At 48.8% G+C, this 23,777-nt stretch overlaps 1 protein-coding gene across 1 annotated transcript in view; it reads right to left on the bottom strand.

Annotated features, from left to right (window-relative positions):
* Positions 1–23,777, bottom strand: part of LOC137435322 (coagulation factor X-like) — a 90,642-nt gene that overhangs the window by 45,417 nt on the left and 21,448 nt on the right. Inside the window, exon 5 of the mRNA XM_068129009.2 lies at positions 2,411–2,539. Within this exon, the coding sequence (XP_067985110.2) occupies positions 2,411–2,539 (129 nt within the window). The remainder of the gene's footprint in view (positions 1–2,410; positions 2,540–23,777) is intronic.

Raw genomic sequence — 23,777 nt, 5'->3', positions numbered from 1 at the left:
TTACTTGGCAAAACATTTTTTGGACGAGTATGTTGATCACTTGGACAAATATGTTGTGTGTGTGTTTGTGTGTCCCCTCACTTATACTTGCCTACAGGCCACAATTTGAAACCGATCTTCACGAAATTTCACCAAATAGTAGAATTCGTGGTCCGACTAAATCGTATATATGTTTGAGGTCAAAAGGTCCATGTAGGCCAAAGGTCAACCAGTTTTTTTCAAATTTTTAAAATCCCCAATTTTCATCTGATTGACTTGAAATTTGAATAGGATTTTCATATCAGCTAACTGAATTCAACCACCAACTATTTTGGAGATAAACATAGGCCTAAAGGTCAACATAGGCCAAAAGGTCAACATAGGCCAAAAGGTCAACAACCATTTTCAAATCTCAAATCCTCAATTTTCATCCGATTGACTTGAAATTTAAATAGGATGAACATATCAGCGAACTGAATTCAACCACCAACTATTTTGGAGATAAACATAGGCCTAAAGGTCAACATAGGCCAAAAGGTCAACATAGGCCAAAAGGTCAACATAGGCCAAAAGGTCAACAACCATTTTCAAATCTCAAATCCTCAATTTTCATCCGATTGACTTGAAATTTAAATAGGATGAACATATCAGCGAACTGAATTCAACAACGAACTATTTTTGAGGTCAACATAGGTCATACGGTTAACATAGGCCAAAGGTCAACCACTTTTTCCAAACTTCTAAAATCCTCAATTTTCATCCGATTGACTTGAAATTTGAATCGGATTTACATATCATGGAACTGAATTCAACCACCAACTATTTTTCATATCAACGTCGGCCAAAAGGTCAACATAGATCAAAAGGTCAACAACCTTTTCAAATTTCTAAAATCCCCAATTTTCATCTAATTGACGACATTTGAATAGGATTTTCATATCAGTAAATTCAACCACCATCTACTTTTGAGATCAACATAGGCCACAAGTTCAACATAGGCCTAAGGTCAACCACTATTTTCAAATTTCTAAAATCCTTAATTTTCATCCGATTGACTTGAAATTTGACAAGGATTTTCACATCCGTTAACTGAATTCATCCACCAACTATTTTTGAGATCAGGATAGGCCAAAAGGTCAACATAGGCCAAAGGTCAACATAGGCCAAATTTCTAAAATTGTCAATTTTCATCCGATTAACTTAAAATTTGAAGGTGATTTTCATATCAGCTAACTGAATTCGACCACTAATTATTTTTGAGGTCATAAGGATGCTCTACTGAGTGCCATTCTACTTTGTTCTCTTTTGCCAAGTGTCGCTCTATGAGTGATTTTTCATTATTCTGTCTGTTTGACTGTGTTTGTCACTCGCCTACAGGTCACATTGAATAAACTATAGTTGGTGGTTTAGGTCCACCTATGATAAATAGTTGGTGGTTTAGGTCACAATATCCTAAACCAATCGTCATGAAACTACACCAAGTTGTAAAGGTCGTCACAATTGATAAGCCTATTGATTTTGAGGTCAAAGTTCATCTGGAGGTCAAATTTCTAAAATCGCCATTTTTTATCCGATTGATTGAAAATTGAACAGCATTTGTACATTCAGTCACTAAATAGGGAAACAAACTATTTTTGATGTCAAAAGGTCAAAGGTCAACTCAAGGCCAAACTTCCAAAATCATAAATTTTCATCTGAAAAATCGTCAATTTGCATCCTGTTGACCCGAGCTTTGATCAAGATCGTCGATTTGAATCTTGAAATGAACAATTTGATGGATCAATGCCAACTTTTTGGGGGTGAGGGGGTGATGGTGATGGATTTTGCAAGTATCGTGCTCTGCATGACGTGTTCTTGTTTGTTTTTTTGTTTGTCTGTGGTGCTGTAACTTGAGAACGGATTAACGGATTTCAATGAAACCAACGACGGTGGATTCAGAGGACTCCTAGAAAGGTTTTTGATGTGTTTTGTGTCTGGGCACACGTGGTGAAACTGCAAACGCCAACTTTCAATGCTGGCTATCGCCGCACAGAGGGCAGGATCTCCGAGGAATCCTTTTTTGTTCTTTCCACATCTATGTCGAGGAAATGGAAAGCCCAAATTGTAAGGCGTGCTCAAGATGCAAGGAATCAGACCGGTATCTCTATACCAAAAAATTCATATCTCCCATTAAGAACAACCGTTTAAAAAAATAATAATAGTGCAAACATTGGTATTCTCGTCAGTGAAGTGATGGACGGGTCTTATTATATGTTAGTGTCCAGTAATTTTCTGACAGTTCTCATAGGAAACTTGTATCCAATGCCCGCCTCCATCCCACACCGTAGCCTCCTTTCAAAATCGATAAATCAGTAAATCAGTAAAAATCAGTAAACATTGTGTTTTTCGCATTCTATATCATTATATGTGAATATGTTTATGAATGACATACCATTTGGTTTGCACTTCTTTCTGTCTTCCTCCAGCTCATAGCCAGTGGCACAGGAGCAGCTCATGGTGGTTTCTTCTTGTTGACAGAAGTGGTCACAGCCACCATTTTGAAATTTGCAGCCCAGGTTGGCTGGGGGGAGGCACAGAGTTTACAGACAGCTCTGGTGTACATGCCAATTGTCTTGTGCACAATGTAATAATTGTCACTCTACTAGTTCTATTTTAATCATCAACTAACGAGGCAAAATTTGAGCTTCAAAGGATATTTTAGCTGCCATGGGCAAATTAGCCCATAATTACTTTGTCCTATTAAAATACAGGTAAATGATGAACTTTCGAAAATATAATCCCACCAACAGAAGCTTCATCCCTCTTCACTTAAGAGGATATAGCAAGACTGTGAACGAAGAAGAAGAAGATTCTTCCTCCAATCACATGTGCTGGTCATGCAGGACACCTTACCAAAAAACCAGAACAAACAAGGTTTCCCATTTCTGTCATTTCGGGATTCTGGCCCTTATTGACCGGGTGGTTATGGGTCCAGCGTTCATTTGCATTTCTTCACCAAGAGTTTAATTTCTGAGCAATTGCATTGTGGGTAACGAAATGCATCATAAAAGAGAATACTTCCCTCCAGCTCATGACCAAGGCTATTTAATATCATTGAGAACGTTTTTCCCCATTCAAACATCGTGGTACCTCGTTTTCGAAATAATGGTGTGCTATATGAATGCGGAGATTGAAATATATTTTCAGCATCGTCTGGATATAATGTTAATCATGCGTTCAGTATGTGTTAAAAAGGAAGGAATTAAACCATCCTTTGTTTCTTTCATCTCCCCTGATCCCCACCATATTATTTGCCCCATTTTCTCTTCCATTTATATGTATCTCTCACTTCGCCCCATTCAACACCCACCAATGGCCCACCTGCATCATCCACTCACTCTGACCTGAATGCCGGGGTTCACCCATTCCATGCCAGTTAGGGTTTTTCTAGCATTCAGAATACAATTATGTTGTTATGACCAGTGGAGATGGTAGGGACAAGATAGCCTGGTATCCTAGGTCTAAATCCCATAAACTTTGTCAATTTGTTCAGTCTCCAGATGTCCTCGTAATTCTTGTAAAAAGTACAATTCAACCTCCTGAATGTCCTTGCCAGTATTTTGATAGATATTTATGAAGACGATTAATTTAATTATTCGACCAGGACGATGGAACACCGTGATGAGACGCTTTTGACGACGTCATGACTGCAGTCACAAAAGAGATTCTCACAGTGCAAAAATGCTCAGGTCAAATGCTGTTATCAAGCAGAGGAAAAGCGAAGCAACTGACTAGTTTTGCCCTTATTGGGACTGTTACGCTTCTGTACATCGCCCTTGAGGCTTGGTTTACAAGTCACACCATCTACAATTCCAATAGAAGCCACAATTACTCTTTTATGGAAAATGTTTGTTTTCAAGTTTGTTTTATCCTCAAGAAATATACCGCAGTGAACACATATTTGCTAAAAGATTGGCCTTTAAAATCTGACTCAAATCGTCCTCATGAAGGGGGACAGACATCAGTACAAACACAAACTGACATTGTGTTTTATTTGGTAGATACTCATGTGGGTTGACTGAGGCTTCACCTCGAGGAGGCTTCACATTGACGAGGCTTCACTGTCCACAATGTTTTTCGGTATGTATGTATATATATACTATATATATATATATATATATATATATTGTTACGGATCGCGGTTTAGATGTTATGATGGGCCGAGCGGATGGTCCAACCGCAACCGTTACAGGATCCCCGATTGGCCCGACTCCCCCAACGTTGACCAGATCGCACCACAGATATTCAATCGGGAAACCTCTAAAGCGACCGAAAGAGAAGGAAAAGAGAAGAAGACAGAGTACGGAGGAAGAACAGATTTATTATACACACACAAGCAAAAAAAGAAGGAGCGACCAAAGTTATTTACAAGCAATGGATGGAAGAAGCAGTCACACAGTGAATCGTTAACTTATACTATTCAATTTACTTAACCCCAGGACAATATTCCAGACAGACGACGTTCACACTTACACGGGGGAAATTGCAGGCAGGGATGGCGGAGGTGGGTTGCTGGAGAGGGAGGCAGGGTCAGGTCCCTGCAACCGGCAGGGCTGGAGGTAGCAGCTCCCAATTCTTCGCGTTTTTGGCGGGAAAACCCTCAGTCGCGTCGACGCTGCTGATGCTGTGGACGTCACGCGCTGGCTCGGTCACACCTGCTCCTCTCCTTCTGGTGGAGCCGTCTCCCTCCTCTCAGCGCGTCTGTCCAACGCTTGTTTCCTCTCCAAGTATCTCTCCTTTTTGGTTTGGAGCGTCTCTCATCTCACAGCTCACAGCTCACAGCTCATCTCTCATGTCATCTCCTGTGTCATCTCTCATATCATTTCCTGAAGCAGTCCCTTCCAGTCGCTTTTATTACTCGGGGCGGAATCAAGCCGCCGGCTGCGAGGGCACGCCTACCGGGTCGCTAACCGCGGTGCTGGTTGGCTGTTAGGGCTGTCCGATTCCTCCTTTGATCATGACGACGTGCCACGCCTGTGAGTTGGCGGCTCCTACCCCCCTCTTCTCCGAGATGAGCACATGGGCAATGGCGGCTTGCGGGATTGAACACCACTCGCACCACTTTTGAAAGGAACTTTGGGGGAGCGGAGATGATTGGGGAAATTGAAAGGGGCCTACGCTTATTTCGTTTGATACAATGCAGAGTCAATCTAGTGGGAAACACATATTTAGCCTACATGGAATAAGGAAATAAACTATTTAAAAAGATATATCGTGGCCTGTGTGTAAGTTTCATGGAATTAACTAGGAGGACGGCTGCGACCATTATTTACATTACGAGGGTGTTACACACAACAAAACCATACTTTTCACATTCGTTACACTTTCTCCAAAATTGTTACACTTCTCAAAAACCGTTACACTTCTCAAATTCGTTACACTTCTCAAAACCGTTACACTGCACCCTCCTTTCTTCAGGCCCGTGCTCGGGCCTACAAAACTTTAACTTAGTGTGACACGTAGGTGTAATTCCCTCTCCAATTAACCTGACCCTGAGTGTGACAATCTTAAAACACAAATAAGTATGTCCCCCTATTGCATTGCACCCTGTCTAACAGACTCAAGCCCACAGCTAACCGAATTACGGAATTGTTCTCAAACTATACATTTACGGTGGGGAGCATTATTTACAATGACGTTATTTCTTATTTACAACGCAACCCAGGACCTGTGTTTTTTTTTTCTTTTTAGGGAACAAGAAAAAGAAATTCCTGTTGGGAGGGAGGAGACAGCACGCATTGCATCGATGCACCAGTACCAATACCACCAAAGCACCCAAAAGCACCACAAAGCACCAAAAGCACCACAAAGCACCAAAAGCACCACTCGGTGCACAGTCACCACGGTTTATAATAAACACAACAAAACAACTGGTGGTGGTCTTCTCTTTCTCTGCTGGGCCGATGTTCTTCCCGACGTCTTCTGGCTTCATGCGGCCTACTTGGAAATAATAAAAAGCACAACTTGTGTTCATTTTTATTTAGGGCCTCAGGGGCCAACTAAGGGTGGTCCACCTGTTTGGCATAGGTGCCACCTTACCGAGGTCCGCAAGCAAGATTCCCTGGCCACTATGGCCGGTCTCCAACAGAGGTGCCCTGCCCCAGAACCTGGGGTCCATCAAGTGGTACTTGGCCGCAGAACAGCGGTCCATAAAGTGGTACATCAACGCAATGCATGCTGGTTCTGGGAATCTCGTGCGCACAATGGCCACCTCACGCACGCTCCCCTCGGCGCCCAATGGCGCACAGGTCCTCAAGTGGGAGACAAAAGGGGGGAAGACAAATGAGCGAGGGGTAAGGTCACAAGGGTACACGTCAATAAAGGCAATGCAGGGTGAAGTGCGTACGGAGAGCGAAGTGAGAAAACTCGTCCCTACCGTACGTCACCCCCCCCCCCTGTCACCTACACTACCCTTGCCCTTACCCCATATTTACAAGAATTTACACCTTTACAAATTCGTCACTACGTCATGTCTTCCCCATCTTTCCCTTCTACACCAAAATTCGTCTCCAATCCCTCTACTTCAAAATTTGCCATCACCAATTCATCATCAATCCTCATAAGGAGGGAGAGATGGAATTACGCACAATGTCACACCCACGTCATGATGCGTCTCACAATCCAAAACATTTGCATTAATAAAAAATAATAAAACATGGCATGGTGTGGAGTTACCTCATCTCAGGTGAGTGGATGCAGATGGTGCGAGGAGACTCCAATCCTAACTATCCTCTAAATGACTTTAACACACTTTACACTACCCGGGGTCTCTCCCTGCCAATCCATTGGCCAACTTACACTATGGGTTCTAAAAACCAATTCCCATTGCCCAAACTGTGGTGCTTCTCAATTTGGGATCTCACTCCCCCGATTCATCTCCCGGTGCCCTCGCACAATTTCTGGGCTGTGGCGTGTAGCTCTCCCAGCAGGTCTACCCACCTGCACACCTCCACCACTGTAGTTGCCACCCGAGCTTACCTGCTCCTCACCCTAACCTATCTAACTGGGGAAAGCCCCTTCTGACTCTGTCACCCCACTCGGTGCCCTCTGGCACTGGGCTACCCGGGTCCGTCCTCCGGATCCTCGGGCCCCATCCACAACAACTACTACCGGCTCCCAGAGCCCACCTGCGGCCTCACCTGGCCGACATCCTCACAGTGGTGGAGCGCCCAACCAACTACACACACTAACAGGCTACACGCCCAGCCATTTCCACAACACTAATGCACCCATCCAAAGACCATTCTTTCACCCGCACCACAGATGCCAATATCCAACCACAATTTACCTATACCCTCTACCTAACACTTACTCTACCCGCCCCGGGTATCCGTGATGGGGGTCCACTCTTCCCCCATTCACACCTTCGCACCATCCACTCCACTCCACAATTTCCACCATACTCACTCCACGACCATCCATTCCAATACTCCATTTATTCCACACTACCATTCTCCATACCTGCTGTTGCACACCTGTGCCCTCACACCTGGTGCCACCTGCACCCTCCTTTCTTCCTGGACCATTTGGTCATCACAATACACATCACCATCACTCACTCATACACTGCTCCATACACCTGTTCAGTTGCACACCTGTGCAATCACACCTGTTCAATCCTCAAACACACGGCATCATCTCAGCTAACTACTCCCCTCTGAAACTTGCACTTCCCAGTCACCCCTTTAAACTATTGCGCTCCCACGTCATTATCATCCACTCTAATCTACCTGCATCCCCTCTACAGGTATCCTTGTCACTAACTAACCTTAACGTTACCTAATGTCATCTTCTAGGGCCCTACACACAATATCCTAACCCACCCGGGCTAGTTTTCACTGCCATCAACCCCATAAACTAGTGCTCCTTTGCCCCCCCGTCTGTGAGGGATGGTGGATTTGCCATCCCACCACATCGGGGAGGTCCTACTATCAATTTCGCACACCTAAATCCAACCAATCAAAAATTCTGCCAATCATCTGCCAATCACCGTACCAATCATCAAATTTCGCCTTTTTCTAATTTTGGGTCCAAAACACTAACCTCATCACTCGTCTACTTATTAGATCCTCTCGGTGCGCCAATTCCCTTCTAAAGCTCGGCTTCGTACAGCCGAGCAATGAATGCGGATTGTTCTGTTCCAGCGGCTGGATACGTCCCGCATTCGCGGCAGGGACGGAGGCTTACCCGGGCCGAGATCCCACGCACCACCTCGGCGTGGAGCCATCCAATGTCCCGATCTCGACCTGCCGGCATGTCTCAATAGAAAGTGGTCGCCATGACGACCCTTCCTATCGGGCTGCCCGCTTCGCCTAGTTGAGCACGGACGCGGCCGTTCCAAGTGAGGCCCAGCGTGGATCGCGTACGGCGGTCCTTTCGAACCCGCCGTGGCTCGGATCCCCGCTGGTTCTCGCAGCATGCGAAGCCCGGCACGCACCGAGGGCCCGATTCGGCTAAAAGTCGCTCTAACCGCTAACCCGGTCACCGTCGATGCCTCACCTGGATGCTTACACGCATACGCTACCCCTTTCTTGCTCATACCTCCAACTGTTCCCATGCTCCTCGTACCTTTCCTTACACACCTCGGCACTCTCATTCCGCTCACAGACTTGGTCACACACCTGACCACCGAACACCTTGGCACACATTCGTCGCTCGCACACCTCACCAACACACCTCTTCGCGCCCCTTCCTCGGTCACCTCCTCTGTGACAATCACAGGTGTGCTTTCACTCGCACACCCAACCACGTGCCTCACGACCAACTCAAGTGTGCATTCCCACACACGCTCTACCATTCCAGGTGTGCATCCTTCCATTCCAGGTGTACATCCTCGCTCACCTGTCACAACCAACTCACGCTCCGTGTCACTCTCACTACTCTCACCTCCCCTCTCGGTCGTGCACGCACCCTTACTCTCGACAGCGCACTCTTTCCCCATGCACCTGTCCGTTACACACCTTTCTCGCACACACTCTCCCATTACACCCTCTGTAACACTCACCACAGGCACGCATTCCCCCTTACTCTTGACAGCGCACTCTTTCCCCATGCACCTGTCTGTTACACACCTTCCTCACGCATCCTCTTGCGCACACTCTTTCGTTACTTCCTCCGTAACACTCGCCACACCGCGCTTCCATGTGCTCCCTCGCACACGCGCTACGACCGACTCACTCTCGACAGCACACTCGCTGGTCGGCGCGCACTTTTTCCTCACACACCCCATGGTCGGACATTCTCGCACACCTCTTTTTTCGCACACCAGACCTGTCGCACACTTCACCAACGGCCTTTCACGAACACCCGGATCCAAACCAATCCCCAAGCCGACTGAAGCTTTCCTCACATCATATACATTGCCGAATATTTCGCCACTCACCTCCGTACCTCGTCGTCGCACCTCCTCTGCCACCTGCAAACTTTTTATTTGGTTAGTGAGCACCTCATCATGATTTGAACACAGGCCTTGTACATATTCCATGACTTCCTCCTTTATCTCCCTCTTAGTTTCCCTCCGTCTCTTCTTAATTTCACTCACCCCCTCTTCCACCTCCTCTAATTTTTCCTTTACCTCCTTCATCTCCCGGTGCGCCCCCTCTATCTCTTCCTCGAACGCCACCTTAACCGTTTCTATGTGCGTCCTCACCTCTCGGTCCTTCGTCTCCATTACTTCTGTCACCTCCTCCAACTTCTTCGTCAACCCCTCATGTACCATCTGACATTCCTTTTGTGTTGCTATTAATTCGTTTTTAATGTCCTTTTGTGTCGCTTTTAAACCCCCGATGATTGCAGTGTTCTTTTCCACTTGGTCCGCTAGTTCCCTTTGTCCGACTGTCAGCTGTTCTACTCCCTTCGTCAGATCCTCTATTCCCCCCTGTAACCTAGCCTTATTATTCCTCACCTCTTTCTCCATACGCTTCTCACCTCGCTTTCCCTCCTCGCGTAGCCCCGAAACCTCCTCACTTACACCTCGTCGTATCCCCTCTTTCATCTCCTCCATCTCTTTTGTAGATGCCACCCTCATCTGTCCCAATTCATCCCTCTGAGCATCCAGTTTACTTTATAACCCGATTTGCACCTCCTCTATCTGGTTCCCCATTCGTTTGATTTCCCTGGCAGATTGTTCCCCTATTTCCCGCAATTTGTCCTCCATCCTATTTTCTAACCCCATTAACCCATTTTTCACCTCTTTTATCCCGTTGTCTAACCCCTCAAAATTATTGTCTAACTTCCCAAATTTCTTGTCTAACCCCTCACCGGTACCCCTCGCTTCGTCCCTCATTACCCCCAATTGCTCACTCTGAGCCCTCGCTTCGTCCCTCATTGCCCCCATACTGTTTTTCAAACCTCCAATTTGGTCTCCCATTTGTCCCATAAGGGCCCCCATCATTCTGTTTTCCATTTCTTCATTATTCTTGTCCATAAGGGCCTTCATTTGTATAAAAAAAAGGTTAAAATCCACCGGTGGCGCTGCTACGGTCGCGGGCGCGGTCGCCGTGGCCATGTGCGAGGCGCCATTTTGCGCGCCCGTAACCTCGTGCGCGAGGACGCCATTTTGTGCGTCTGATACCCCCTCAACCGCCTCCTCATTGCTCTCCTCCTCCCTTTCTTCCCCTAAGTCCTGGGTTACCCCTAACCCGTCTATCTCCCCCACCGACATCCGATCGCCTTGATTGTCCATGGCGCGATCTCAAAATTCGGGTTTTATAAAACAAAATTTCGGCAGCTCGTAATTTTGACCAAATTTTTTTTTTTCACGTTTTAAAAATTTGGTTCGGGCCTCGAATCCCACTCCCAACACCAATTGTTACGGATCGCGGTTTAGATGTTATGATGGGCCGAGCGGATGGTCCAACCGCAACCGTTACAGGATCCCCGATTGGCCCGACTCCCCCAACGTTGACCAGATCGCACCACAGATATTCAATCGGGAAACCTCTAAAGCGACCGAAAGAGAAGGAAAAGAGAAGAAGACAGAGTACGGAGGAAGAACAGATTTATTATACACACACAAGCAAAAAGAAGGAGCGACCAAAGTTATTTACAAGCAATGGATGAAAGAAGCAGTCACACAGTGAATCGTTAACTTATACTATTCAATTTACTTAACCCCAGGACAACATTCAAGACAGACGACGTTCACACTTACACGGGGGAAATTGCAGGCAGGGATGGCGGAGGTGGGTTGCTGGAGAGGGAGGCAGGGTCAGGTCCCTGCAACCGGCAGGGCTGGAGGTAGCAGCTCCCAATTCTTCGCGTTTTTGGCGGGAAAACCCTCAGTCGCGTCGATGCTGCTGATGCTGTGGACGTCACGCGCTGGCTCGGTCACACCTGCTCCTCTCCTTCTGGTGGAGCCGTCTCCCTCCTCTCAGCGCGTCTCTCCAACGCTTGTTTCCTCTCCAAGTATCTCTCCTTTTTGGTTTGGAGCGTCTCTCATCTCACAGCTCACAGCTCACAGCTCATCTCTCATGTCCTCTGTCATGTCATCTCCTGTGTCATCTCTCATATCATCTCCTGAAGCAGTCCCTGCCAGTCGCTTTTATTACTCGGGGCGGAATCAAGCCGCCGGCTGCGAGGGCACGCCTACCGGGTCGCTAACCGCGGTGCTGGTTGGCTGTTAGGGCTGTCCGATTCCTCCTTTGATCATGACGACGTGCCACGCCTGTGAGTTGGCGGCTCCTACCCCCCTCTTCTCCGAGATGAGCACATGGGCAATGGCGGCTTGCGGGATTGAACACCACTCGCACCGCTTTTGAAAGGAACTTTGGGGGAGCGGAGATGATTGGGGAAATTGAAAGGGGCCTACGCTTATTTCGTTTGATACAATGCAGAGTCAATCTAGTGGGAAACACATATTTAGCCTACATGGAATAAGGAAATAAACTATTTAAAAAGATATATCGTGGCCTGTGTGTAAGTTTCATGGAATTAACTAGGAGGACGGCTGCGACCATTATTTACATTACGAGGGTGTTACACACAACAAAACCATACTTTTCACATTCGTTACACTTTCTCCAAAATTGTTACACTTCTCAAAAACCGTTACACTTCTCAAATTCGTTACACTTCTCAAAACCGTTACAATATATATATATATATATATATATATATATATATATATATATATATATATATATATATATATATATATATATATATATATATTGTTGCGGATCTGCCGCCGGCCTTCCTCCCTTACCAAGGGGGGATTAGTCCCCTTGTCTTGACTGACCTGGCGCGACCCGAGACCTATTACGTCCCTTCCGGACAGCGCTAAATAGGGTTTCGGGACCAAATTCGTTGTTACCTAAGTACTAGCGCTGCCCTGAAGCGAGGAAATAAGCCTCGCACGAACCACGTGTGTTGGTGATACGCCAGGCGGTTGCGTACACGTGATCCGCGCCGTTATAGATGGTGGAACCCGATTCAAGCGGTTCTATTCGTACCACGCTTAGTCAATGGAGGAATCACAAAGGCGATCGAATTGGAAAGGAAAGAAAGAACAAATGTTTAATTAATATTGCACGTATTTACAGCCAGGACGAAGAGACACAGGGAAATCCTTAAACAGTCTTATACTTAATACCCCAGGACAAACGGGCCCGTCTCACACACATACTCACATGGGGATTGCAGATGAGCAGGATGAGGTTCTCCAGCGCGTCCAGTGATGGCTGTCGTGCAGCTCTCTCCGGTCCCCGGCACGTCCCGTGGAGATGGAGGTAGGTGAAAGCAAGAGCTCGTAGCGTGTCGCCTGAACAATCGGGTTATCTCGGGGCGCACGGTAGAGGGCGGCCTTTGGTGCGACTGGCGGTTATTCACTCGCGGTTATGGCCGCGTTCACTTGCGTGGCCGAAATGCGCTATGTTCGTTACCGGCGCGTCTGGCGGCGCCTGCGTACATGTACGGCCAACGCCTCTTCCTCTATCCCCTGGCACGCACGTTCTATTGCCAGGGTCAAAGTTGAACAACTGCGAGTGATGCAAATTCTCTGGCCCAGTCCTTTCTCCTCACGTCCTATCGCACCACTGGTGCAAGTCCTCCTTTACAGCCCGCTTATCCCCTGCAAGTCCTTTCGAGGGCTTTTCGTATGGGCTTATATAGACCCGCCCCGCGAACCTTCTGGAACTCACCAGACTCTCTTCACCGCGCCCTCTCACACCATGCCGCTCGAGTTCTGATTGGCTGGTGGCTCTTACCGTCCCCCCACGCCGCTCACCCCGACCCCGCTCCCCTCCTTCACCTTCTGAGGCCTACCTCATGTTACTCGACTAGTGGACAGCCAAAAGGGGGGCGTGGGATGGATTGCGTCCATAGAGGTAGAATGGAGGTTGGAGCAAAATCATTTGGGGGGCCTATTCTCCTGTCTTTGCACAACGCAGGTACTAAGAGGGGAAACGGCCTATTTTTACACATACTAAGACATAACTATACTACAAATGGGCCTACATGTTGCTCGTGTGACTAACTATGGGGGGCAAACCTTGAACCTTTAATGACTTCAATGTGCCAATTTCAAAACCGCAGCAATATACATATATATATATATATATATATATATATATATATATATATATATATATATATTGTTACGGACACGGCTAAAGATGTTGCTTGACCGAGCGGAATGGCCGCCGTGTTCGCACAGTTTACCCGATTACCCCCAACTCACCCGATTCCACTCAAACGTTGGCCAAATCGCGCTACGCTAAATCAATGATGGAAAGGACACAACGACTGGGATAAATGAAACGACGCAAAGGGTACAGTTCTCAAGACCTCCGGAGGAGGATATAATTAGTGGTGGAGAAAAGGGGTAGATTACAAGGTAGAGTGAGGTAAAAGACACAGAAGAGATAGGCACTTAGATACAATCTTATCTATTCCCCGACAGACCACAGACAAACGGAACAAGACTGACTTACACAGGGATTGATGGCAGGGAAGGACAGGTAGTCGATAGCACAAGGTGCACCTTGGCTCGGGGACAGGATCAAGCACGGTCCAGTCCAGAGATGCGGAGAGGTGTCACAGCGCTCGGAGGTGGCGTCCTTCTCTCTCCAAGCTCAGCGCGCATCTGACGTCACCTCCCTCTTCCTGCGCATGCTCAGCGGGGAGTCACACGCCCTCGGCTGGTTGGCTCCGCCCCAGATGGGACCGGTCCGCCGCTTCTATTGGGTGCGGGGTTACCGGGCTCCGCCCTTGACGAGGAGCTGACAGCGAGCCCCTACGTGGTAACCCCATCGAGCACATGTTCGATGGCGGCTCGTTGGAAAGGCCTGGTGCCCTCCCAACACCCCCCACCAACCAAGCCGGAGTGAGGACGCGCACTCCCCGCGCCGCCGCCGTTGTTGTTGTTGTTGTTGATGAACCGTGAGGAAGAGCTACGGGGAGGTATTGGGAGGTCCTAAACTTCCTAACGGTGCCATACAATCACATTCTGGTGCAACGAAGAGTCAGAATTAATGGAAACGAGTCCTTAACTGACATAGACTAAGAATAACTAGCAAGATGTCCTATAGTTGTCTACGTGAGATGCGGTGGACCTGGATGCGACATTTAATGGGGGAAATAGGGGGAGGTCGGGTCTACAGAGTGTTGTTTACAGAAAATGGGACTAGGGAATGGGGGATTGGGGATAGTTGGGAAGTATTGAGGAAATAGGGGAATATTTACAAGCGGATATGGATGGATGCAAATCCCATATCCGCAACATTGCACCCTTCTCTACCTCGGGGCGTCCCGACCCGATAAATTTTTACCTACGTTAGTGTGGCACTCAGATGTAGTTCCCTCTACTATTAACTCAACCCTGAGTGCGACAGTTTTACAGATGTTCACAAATGAGTAAATATGTCCCCCTGCGACGTTGCACCCTTCTCCTAACAGAAACACACCCACAGGATAACCGAATCGCGGAAAGCATCCTCAAACTAAACATACAGCCGGTAGGGAGCATCATTTACACAAGACTACACTGATATTTACACTACGATCCAGGACCTGTTCTTTGAGGAACACATGCAGATGTTATGCATAGAGAGAGCACGCATGCCAGCATCGATACACCAACCCACGAGTGCCCTGTGGCCCTACGGCCTTTAATAATGTGCAGAGCACCCCGTCCAAGCACCAAAAGCACCACCCCATTATGTACAGTCAGCACCATCCGGTGCACCAATAAAGTGTTCAATAAAAATGCACAATTAAGTGTCCATGGTCACCGGTGGTGTCGCAGCTGGCTGATGTTCTGCCGCTGGTCTTGCCTTCATGGAGTGCACTTGGCCTTCTGGCTTCTTCAGAAATAAAGAAAGGCACCAACCGCGTCCATTTCTTAATTGTGGCCGTCAGGGGGCCAACTAAAAGTGGTTCACCTGTATGGCATAGGTGCCACGTTGACCCAGAGGTCCATCAACGGGTGGTGCTTGCCCGCAAAAGAACTGCGGTCCATGGTGGGCGGCCGCAAAAATTGCAGTCCATATGGTGTATCGATCCAGGCAGCAAGCAGCGGAAGTACAGGCCCACAACTGCGGAGCCAGCACCTCTCTCTCCTCTCTCTCTGCCCCAAAGCCAGATCCTCGGAGGTGGGAGACAAAAGAAGACAAGTGAGTAAGGTGGTAAGGGCGCAAAAGTGCACGCAATTCAAGGTAATGCACACTGGGGGCACATGGGAACCAGGTGAGACAGGTACGTTCCTACCGTACGCCCCCCCCCCCCCCACCAGGTAACCTACATTTCCCCTCCCTTACCCCTTACTGTATCCACAAAACACAACACAACATCTACTTTACACATCAACAAACGTCCCTACTGTCTTCCCCGTTCCTCCCATCAACCAAATTCGTCTTCTCTCCCTCCTAACCAATCAAATTTGCCATTTCCAACTCTCATCAAAATTTGCCATCTCCAACTCAACATCAAAATTTGCCATCACCAATTCATCATCAGTCCCTCCTAAGGAGGGAGAGATGGAATCACCCCAATGTCTCATCCACGTCGTGATGCGTCTCACAAATCCACACAGCAATTCTCATTTCCTGCAACACAAAACAAAGAAAACACAGGTGTGGAGTCATCATCATCACCTTAGGTAAGTGGCTGCGTATGGTGCGACAGGGTCATCAATCCTAACTATTTCCTAAATGACTTTAACAACTTTACATTACCCGGGGTCTTTCCCTGCCAATCCATTGGCCAACTTACACTATGGGTTCTAACAACCAATTCCCATTGCCCAAACTGTGGTGCTTCTCAAGTTGGGGTCTCACTCCCCCGATTCATCACTCGCCCCCGCACAATTTCGGTGGCTGGGTCGTGTGACGCACCTAGCTGGTCCGCCCACCTGCACACCTCCACCACTGTTGTTGCCTACCGAGCTCACCTGCTCCTCACCCTAACCTAACTAACTGGGGAAGGCCCTCTCGCACTCTCACCCCCTCAGTGCCCTCTCTGGCACGGGCTGCCCGATCCACACCCGGGATCCTCAGGCACCCACTGACACTAACGGCTCCCAGAGCCCACCTGCGGCCTCACCTGGCCGACATCTAACAGTGGCGGAGTGCCCAACCATTCACACTCATACTAACAGGCCACACGACCAGCCAATTTCACCACACCAATGCACCCATCCACAATACCATTCTGCATCCGCACCACAAATGCCAATATCCAACCACAATTTACCTATACCCTCTACCTAACACTTACACTACCCGCCCCGGGTACTCGTGAAAGGGGTCCACTCTTCCCCCATCCACACCTTCGCACCATGCACACCACTCCGTACCACTTACTCCAACTCTCTCCACACCACTCATTCCAATACTCCATGTATTCCACACACCTGTACTTGCACACCTGTGCTCTCATACTTGGTGCCGCCTGCACCCTTCTCTCCCCCAAGCGCATTCGCGCTGATCCACAACACTCACTACTCATACACTGCTCCACACACCTGTCCAGTTCTCACACAGCATCATCTCATCTAACTACTCCCCTCTGAAACTTGCGCTTCCCAGTCGTCCCTTTAAACTATTGCGCTCCCTCGTCATTATCATCCGCACTAATCTACCTGCGTCCCCACTACAGGTATCAGTCACTAACTAACCTTAACGTTACCTAATGTCATCTTCGCTAGATCCCTACACACAATATCCTAACCCACCCGGGCTAGTTTTCACTGCCATACACCCCATAAACTATAGCGCATTTGCCCCACTCTTGTGAGGGATGGTGGATTGGCCATCCCACCACATCGGGCATCTCCCACTACCAATTTTGCACATCAAATTTCAACAAATCAAAAATTTTCTATTTACTGCCAATTCTATTCACTTTTCTAAATTTTGGATCAAAACCACTATCACTATTATCATCATCCGTCTACTTATTAGATCCTCTCGGTGCGCCAATTCCCTTCTAAAGCTCGGCTTCGTACAGCCGAGCAATGAATGCGGGTTGTTTTGGGCCAGCGGCTGGATACGTCCCGCATTCGGGGCAGGGACGGGGGCTTACCCGGGCCGAGATCCCACGCACCACCTCGGCGTGGAATGTCCCGATCTCGACCTGCCGGCACGTCTCAACAAAAAGTGGTCGCCATGACGACCCTTCCTATCGGGCTGCCCGCTCCGCCTAGTGGAGCACGGACGCGGCCGTTCAAAGCGAGGCCCAGCGTGGATCGCGTACGGCGGTCCTTTCGAACCCGCCGTGGCTCGGATCCCCGCTGCTTCTCGCGGCACGCGAAGCCCGGCACGCACCGAGGGCCCGATTCGGCTAACTGTCGTTCTAACCGCTAACCCGGTTACCGTCGATGCCTCACCTGCATGCTCACACGCATACGCTACCCCTTTCTTGCCCATACATCCAGCTGTTCCCATGCTCCTCGTCGTACCTTCTCTAACACACCCAGGTACACTCATTCCACTCACAGCCTTGGTCACACACCTGACCACCGAACACTTTGGCACACATTCGTTGTTCGCACACCTCACCAACACACCTCTTCGCGCCCCTTTCTCGGTCACCTCCTCTGTGACAATCACAGGTGTGCTTTCACTCGCACACCCAACCACGTGCCTCACTACCAATTCCAGCGTGCATTCCCACACACGCTCTACCATTCCAGGTGTGCTTCCTTTCTCACCTGTCACAACCAACTCACGCTCCGTGTCACTCTTACTACTCTCACCTCCACTCTTGACAGCGCACTCACCCTTACTCGCGACAGCGCACTCTTTCCTCATGCACCCGTCCGTTACACACCTTTCTCGCGCACACTCTCCCGTTACACCCTCTGTAACACTCACCACAGGTGTACACTCTTCCTTACTTTTGACAGCGCACTCTTTCCCCATGCACCTGTCCATCACACATCTTTCTCGCACACCCTCTCCCGTTACATCCTCTGTAACACTCACCACAGGTGTGCATTCTCCCTTTACACCCTCCGTAACACTCCTCACTACGCGCTTCCATGTGCTCCCTCGCACACGCGCTACGACCGACTCACTCTCGACAGCACCCTCACTCCTTGGAACGCACTTTTTCCTCACACACCCCAGAGTCGGACTTTCTCGCACACCTCCTTTTTCGCACACCAGACCTGTCGCACACTTCACCAACGGCCTCTCACGAACACCCGGGTCCATCTCGACCCCCAAGCTTATTAAATCACCTGGCGCATCATACGCACGACCATATTGGTCACCACTTACACCGGGTCCTCTTTCTCTTCACTTCTCCTCCATCACCTGCGAATCCCTCATCCGGTTAATGAGCACATCATCACGATCCGAACACAGACTTTGGACCAATTCTTTTACTTCCTCCTTTATCTCTTTCTTATCCTCTCTCCGTCGCTTCTTAATTTCGCTCACCCCTTCTTCCACTTCTTCTAATTTCTGCTTCACCTCCTTCATCTCCTCGTGCGCCCCCTTAAGTTCTTCCTCTAACTCCACCTTATTTTTTTCTATGTGCTCCCACACCTCCCGCTCTTTAACCTCCATCACCTCTACCACCTTGTTCATTTTCCTCGTCAGGTCCTCATGTACCGTCTGACACTCTTTTTTAATTACCCCTACGTCCTTTTTCATCTCCTTCTGTGTCGATTTTAAACCCTCTATTACCGCTGTGTTCTTCTTTACCTGGCCCCCAACTCCTTTTGTCCCACTGTCAGTTGTTCTACTCCCAGCGTCAACTCCTCTATACCACCTTGCAATTTTACAGTCGCCTTTCTCACCTCCTTCTCCATGCGCTCCTTACAGTGCCTCACCTCCTCGCGCACTCCTCCGACCTCCTCACTCACACCTCTTCTGATCTCCTCTCCCATCACTTGCATCTCCTGCCCAGATGCCACCCTCATCTGCTCCATTTCCTCCCTGTGAGCATCCAATTTAGTTTCTACCCCCATTCTGACCCCCTCTATCTGCTGCCCCATTTTTTTAACTTCCCTTTCCGCTTGGTCCCTCATGTCCCTCAATTTGCCTTCCATACTGTTTTCTAACCCCTCTAACCCCTTTTTCATCCCTTCCATTTGATTCTCTTGAGCGGCCATTCTGTTTTCTACCCCCGTTAACCCCTTTTTCACCTCTTTTATCCCATTGTCTAACCCCTCAAATTTCTTGTCTAATCCCTCACCGGTACCCCTCGCTTCGTCCCTCATTACCCCCATTTGGCCCTCCAATCGCTCACCCTGAGCATCCATCCGGTTCCCCATTACCCCCATTTGGCCCTCCAATCGCTCACTCTGAGCATCCATCCGGTTCCCCATTCCTAAAATTTGGTTTCTCATCCCCCTGTTCTCTTCCCTCTCCTCATCCGCCTTGACCATGAAGGCCTGCATCTGCTGCATGAATAGACCCCAGTTCATTGGTGCTGCGGCCGCTGCTACGGTCACGGGCGCGGCAAAATTTGGTGCCGCTACACCCACGTGCGCGAGGACGCCACTTTGCGCGCCTGAAGCCTCGTGCGCGAGGACGCCATTTTACGAACCTGCCGCCCTCACTGCTTCGCTCTCCTCTTGTCCCTCAATTTGGTCCTGGATCGACCCTGCCTCACTCTCCTGTACCGGAACCCAGCCGTCTTGATCTGCCATAGCGCGACTTTCAAAATTCGGGTTTTTATTTTAAAACAAAACAAATTTCACAGTTAATAATTTCGAGCGCGTGAAGCGCGCTTCGGGTCCAATCTCACTTCCCGACACCAATTGTTACGGACACGGCTAAAGATGTTGCTTGACCGAGCGGAATGGCCGCCGTGTTCGCACAGTTTACCCGATTACCCCCAACTCACCCGATTCCACTCGAACGTTGGCCAAATCGCGCTACGCTAAATCAATGATGGAAAGGACACAACGACTGGGATAAATGAAACGACGCAAGGGGTACAGTTCTCAAGACCTCCGGAGGAGGATATAATTAGTGGTGGAGAAAAGGGGTAGATTACAAGGTAGAGTGAGGTAAAAGACACAGAAGAGATAGGCACTTAGATACAATCTTATCTATTCCCCGACAGACCACAGACAAACGGAACAAGACTGACTTACACAGGGATTGATGGCAGGGAAGGACAGGTAGTCGATAGCACAAGGTGCACCTTGGCTCGGGGACAGGATCAAGCATGGTCCAGTCCAGAGATGCGGGGAGGTGTCACAGCGCTCGGAGGTGGCGTCCTTCTCTCTCCAAGCTCAGCGCGCATCTGACGTCACCTCCCTCTTCCTGCGCATGCTCAGCGGGGAGTCACACGCCCTCGGCTGGTTGGCTCCGCCCCAGATGGGACCGGTCCGCCGCTTCTATTGGGTGCGGGGTTACCGGGCTCCGCCCTTGACGAGGAGCTGACAGCGAGCCCCTACGTGGTAACCCCGTCGAGCACATGTTCGATGGCGGCTCGTTGGAAAGGCCTGGTGCCCTCCCAACACCCCCTACCAACCAAGCCGGAGTGAGGACGCGCACTCCCCGCGCCGCCGCCGTTGTTGTTGTTGTTGTTGTTGAACCGTGAGGAAGAGCTGCGGGGAGGTATTGGGAGGTCCTAAACTTCCTAACGGTGCCATACAATCACATTCTGGTGCAACGAAGAGTCAGAATTAATGGAAACGAGTCCTTAACTGACATAGACTAAGAATAACTAGCAAGGTGTCCTATAGTTGTCTACGTGAGATGCGGTGGACCTGGATGCGACATTTAATGGGGGAAATAGGGGGAGGTCGGGTCTACAGAGTGTTGTTTACAGAAAATGGGACTAGGGAATGGGGGATTGGGGATAGTTGGGAAGTATTGAGGAAATAGGGGAATATTTACAAGCGGATATGGATGGATGCAAATCCCATATCCGCAACAATATATATATATATATATATATATATATATATATATATATATATACATATATACATATATATATACATATATATATATATATATATATATACATATATATATATATATATATAGTGTTGTGGATATGAGAATGTTTTTTTATTTTATTGTTGTGGTAAAATGTTGTTGTAAAAGGTTGTTGTAAAATATCACCCCTCCTCCCTCCGTTTGTGGTTGTATAAAGGTCAAAAGGGCGTTCCCGTAGTTAGTCCATAAAACATACATGCAGGACACGATATATCTTTTTTTGACAGTTATATCCTTATTATGTGCATTAGTGTAAGGCTGTGTCTTCCATTAATTGAAATACTCCATTGCACCAGTGAAAGAGAATAGATCCCCCTTCCTTCCCATCCCCAAAATCTCCCTTTCCTTCCCATCCCCGAAACCTCCATTTCCATATTACATCCCCTCTCGTCACTGCTGAGCCCTCGATTCCATATTACCTCCCCTCCAATAACCGCCATTGACCACGAGGCTCGAGTCGGGGAAGAAAGGCGTGTCTCCACCTCGTCATAGAGGGGAGGAGTGAGCCAGCCCCACTCGACCAACCATGAGCCAGGGGTTTGGCTAGAGAGGGCGGAGGAAGAGCGATCGGGGAGGTTCGCAAAGGTTGAGGGGCGGGGGCCTATATAACCCAAGGCAGGGCGTGTCCAGAGAGATGCGTTTTGACAGAGGAGAGCAGAAGACAGAAAGGCCTGGAGTTGGTCACAGAGAGTTGGTCCGAGTTGGTCTGAGTCGGTTACCAGAGGAGGGTCAGTGGTCAGTTGGTTGCGGTGAGGAGTCGGTGGTGAGGAGTGAGAAAAACAAGAAAGAGTTGAGGGTTTGGACCAGACGAGTGGGACAAGGCCTGGCAAAGCACGCGACGAAAACAGCAGCCAAAACAGCAGCCAAAACAGCAGCGTGGGGCCTGGCCTGAACGGCGGCTGCTAAACGCGCCGGTTGTGCTGCGGGACCCCCTTGGACCTCCCTCTCCCTCCAGTCATCCACATCCTGCCATTCCTGCAATTCCCCGCGTGAGTCAGTGTCTTTTGTTTGTTCTGTCCTGGGAATAAGTTAAGTCTGTAGATAAGCTAGTATTTGCACTGTGTGACCTGCGTCTTATGTGTTGTAAATAAAACTTGATTGCTCCTTTTTGCTTGTGTGTGTAAATAATAAACCCCATTACTCGTCTGTACGTCTTCTCGTTTTATTCCTTTTTCCTCTTTGCATTCGTCGCCTTTGTCTTTTCCCTATTGACTAGCTGTGGTGCGACCCGGCCAACGTTTGGGTGGAATCGGGTGAGTCGGGGATCCTGTTAGGTCGCGGCAATACCAAACCGCTCGGTAACTAACATCTTAATCCGCGATCTGTAACAATTGGTGTCTGGGAGTGGGATTCGAGGCCCGAACCAAATTTTTAAAACGAATAGAGGAAAAAAAAAAATTTGGTCAAAATTACGAGCTGCCGAAATTTGTTTTGTGTAAAGCAAAACCCGAATTTTGAAATCGCGCCATGGCTGGTCAAGGCGACGGGATGCCGGTGGGAGAGATAGAGGGGTTAGGAGTAACCCAGGATCAAATGGAGGGGAGCAATGAGGAGGCGGTTGAGGGAGTATCAGGTGCACAAAATGGTGCCTCGCACATGACTACGGCGCCCGCGACCGTAGCAGCGCCACCGGTGGATTCGAACCTTTGGTTGCTACAAGCCGGGGTCCCTGTGCAAGACTGGGTGAGCATTAAACTATTGCTAATCCAGATGAATGCAAAAATGGATGCCATGATAGACAAAACAAGGTGTGATCGGGGAAAATTGGAGGGAATAAATGACCGGGCCAAAGAAGTAAATGAGGGACTGGCGAGGGACAGAGTCGCATATGAAGCAAGGGAGGAGCAGAGGGACAGAGACCGCAAGTTGGGCGAAAGGGTCCCAGGGGCGCACAAGGAAGTAACGCGGGTCGAGAAGCGCCGGTTGAGCGAAGCGGAGGAAAGCACGGGTACAATGACGGGGGTAGAAATCGCGACACGGGGTTTGGAAAAGCCGGCGACCGCTGAGGTAGAGGGTGTTTTATTAAAGCCAACGGTCGCCGAGGTTAATAAAGAAAAAGCAGTGCTGGGAATTAAAATTGAAGAGATGACGGAGGTAGCACGGGAATTGCAGGGAGAAATGGATTATGTACAAAGTCCCTGCTCACATCACGATGCTGTGCTTAACCCGAATGGAAGTTTGCAGGTTCGCATGGAGAAAAGGATCCCCCAGGTGAGTCGTGCTGTTGTGTATTGTGCGGGGAGATTTTGTAAGAGGATGTTTAGCGACAAAAGAATTTTCGCGCGCTTGGGATCGAGGAAGCACCCGGGCGTTGGTGAAGGGTCCCGTGTGAGTGGAAATGGCACGCGTGTGAGG

This window comes from Myxine glutinosa, chromosome 9 (assembly GCF_964187855.1).
Source record: "Myxine glutinosa chromosome 9, kmMyxGlut1.1, whole genome shotgun sequence".
In the NCBI taxonomy this organism is placed as follows: Eukaryota; Metazoa; Chordata; class Myxini; order Myxiniformes; family Myxinidae; genus Myxine; species Myxine glutinosa.
The sequence above is the reverse complement of the archived record's forward strand: the minus strand, read 5'-3'. Positions and strand labels throughout refer to the sequence as shown.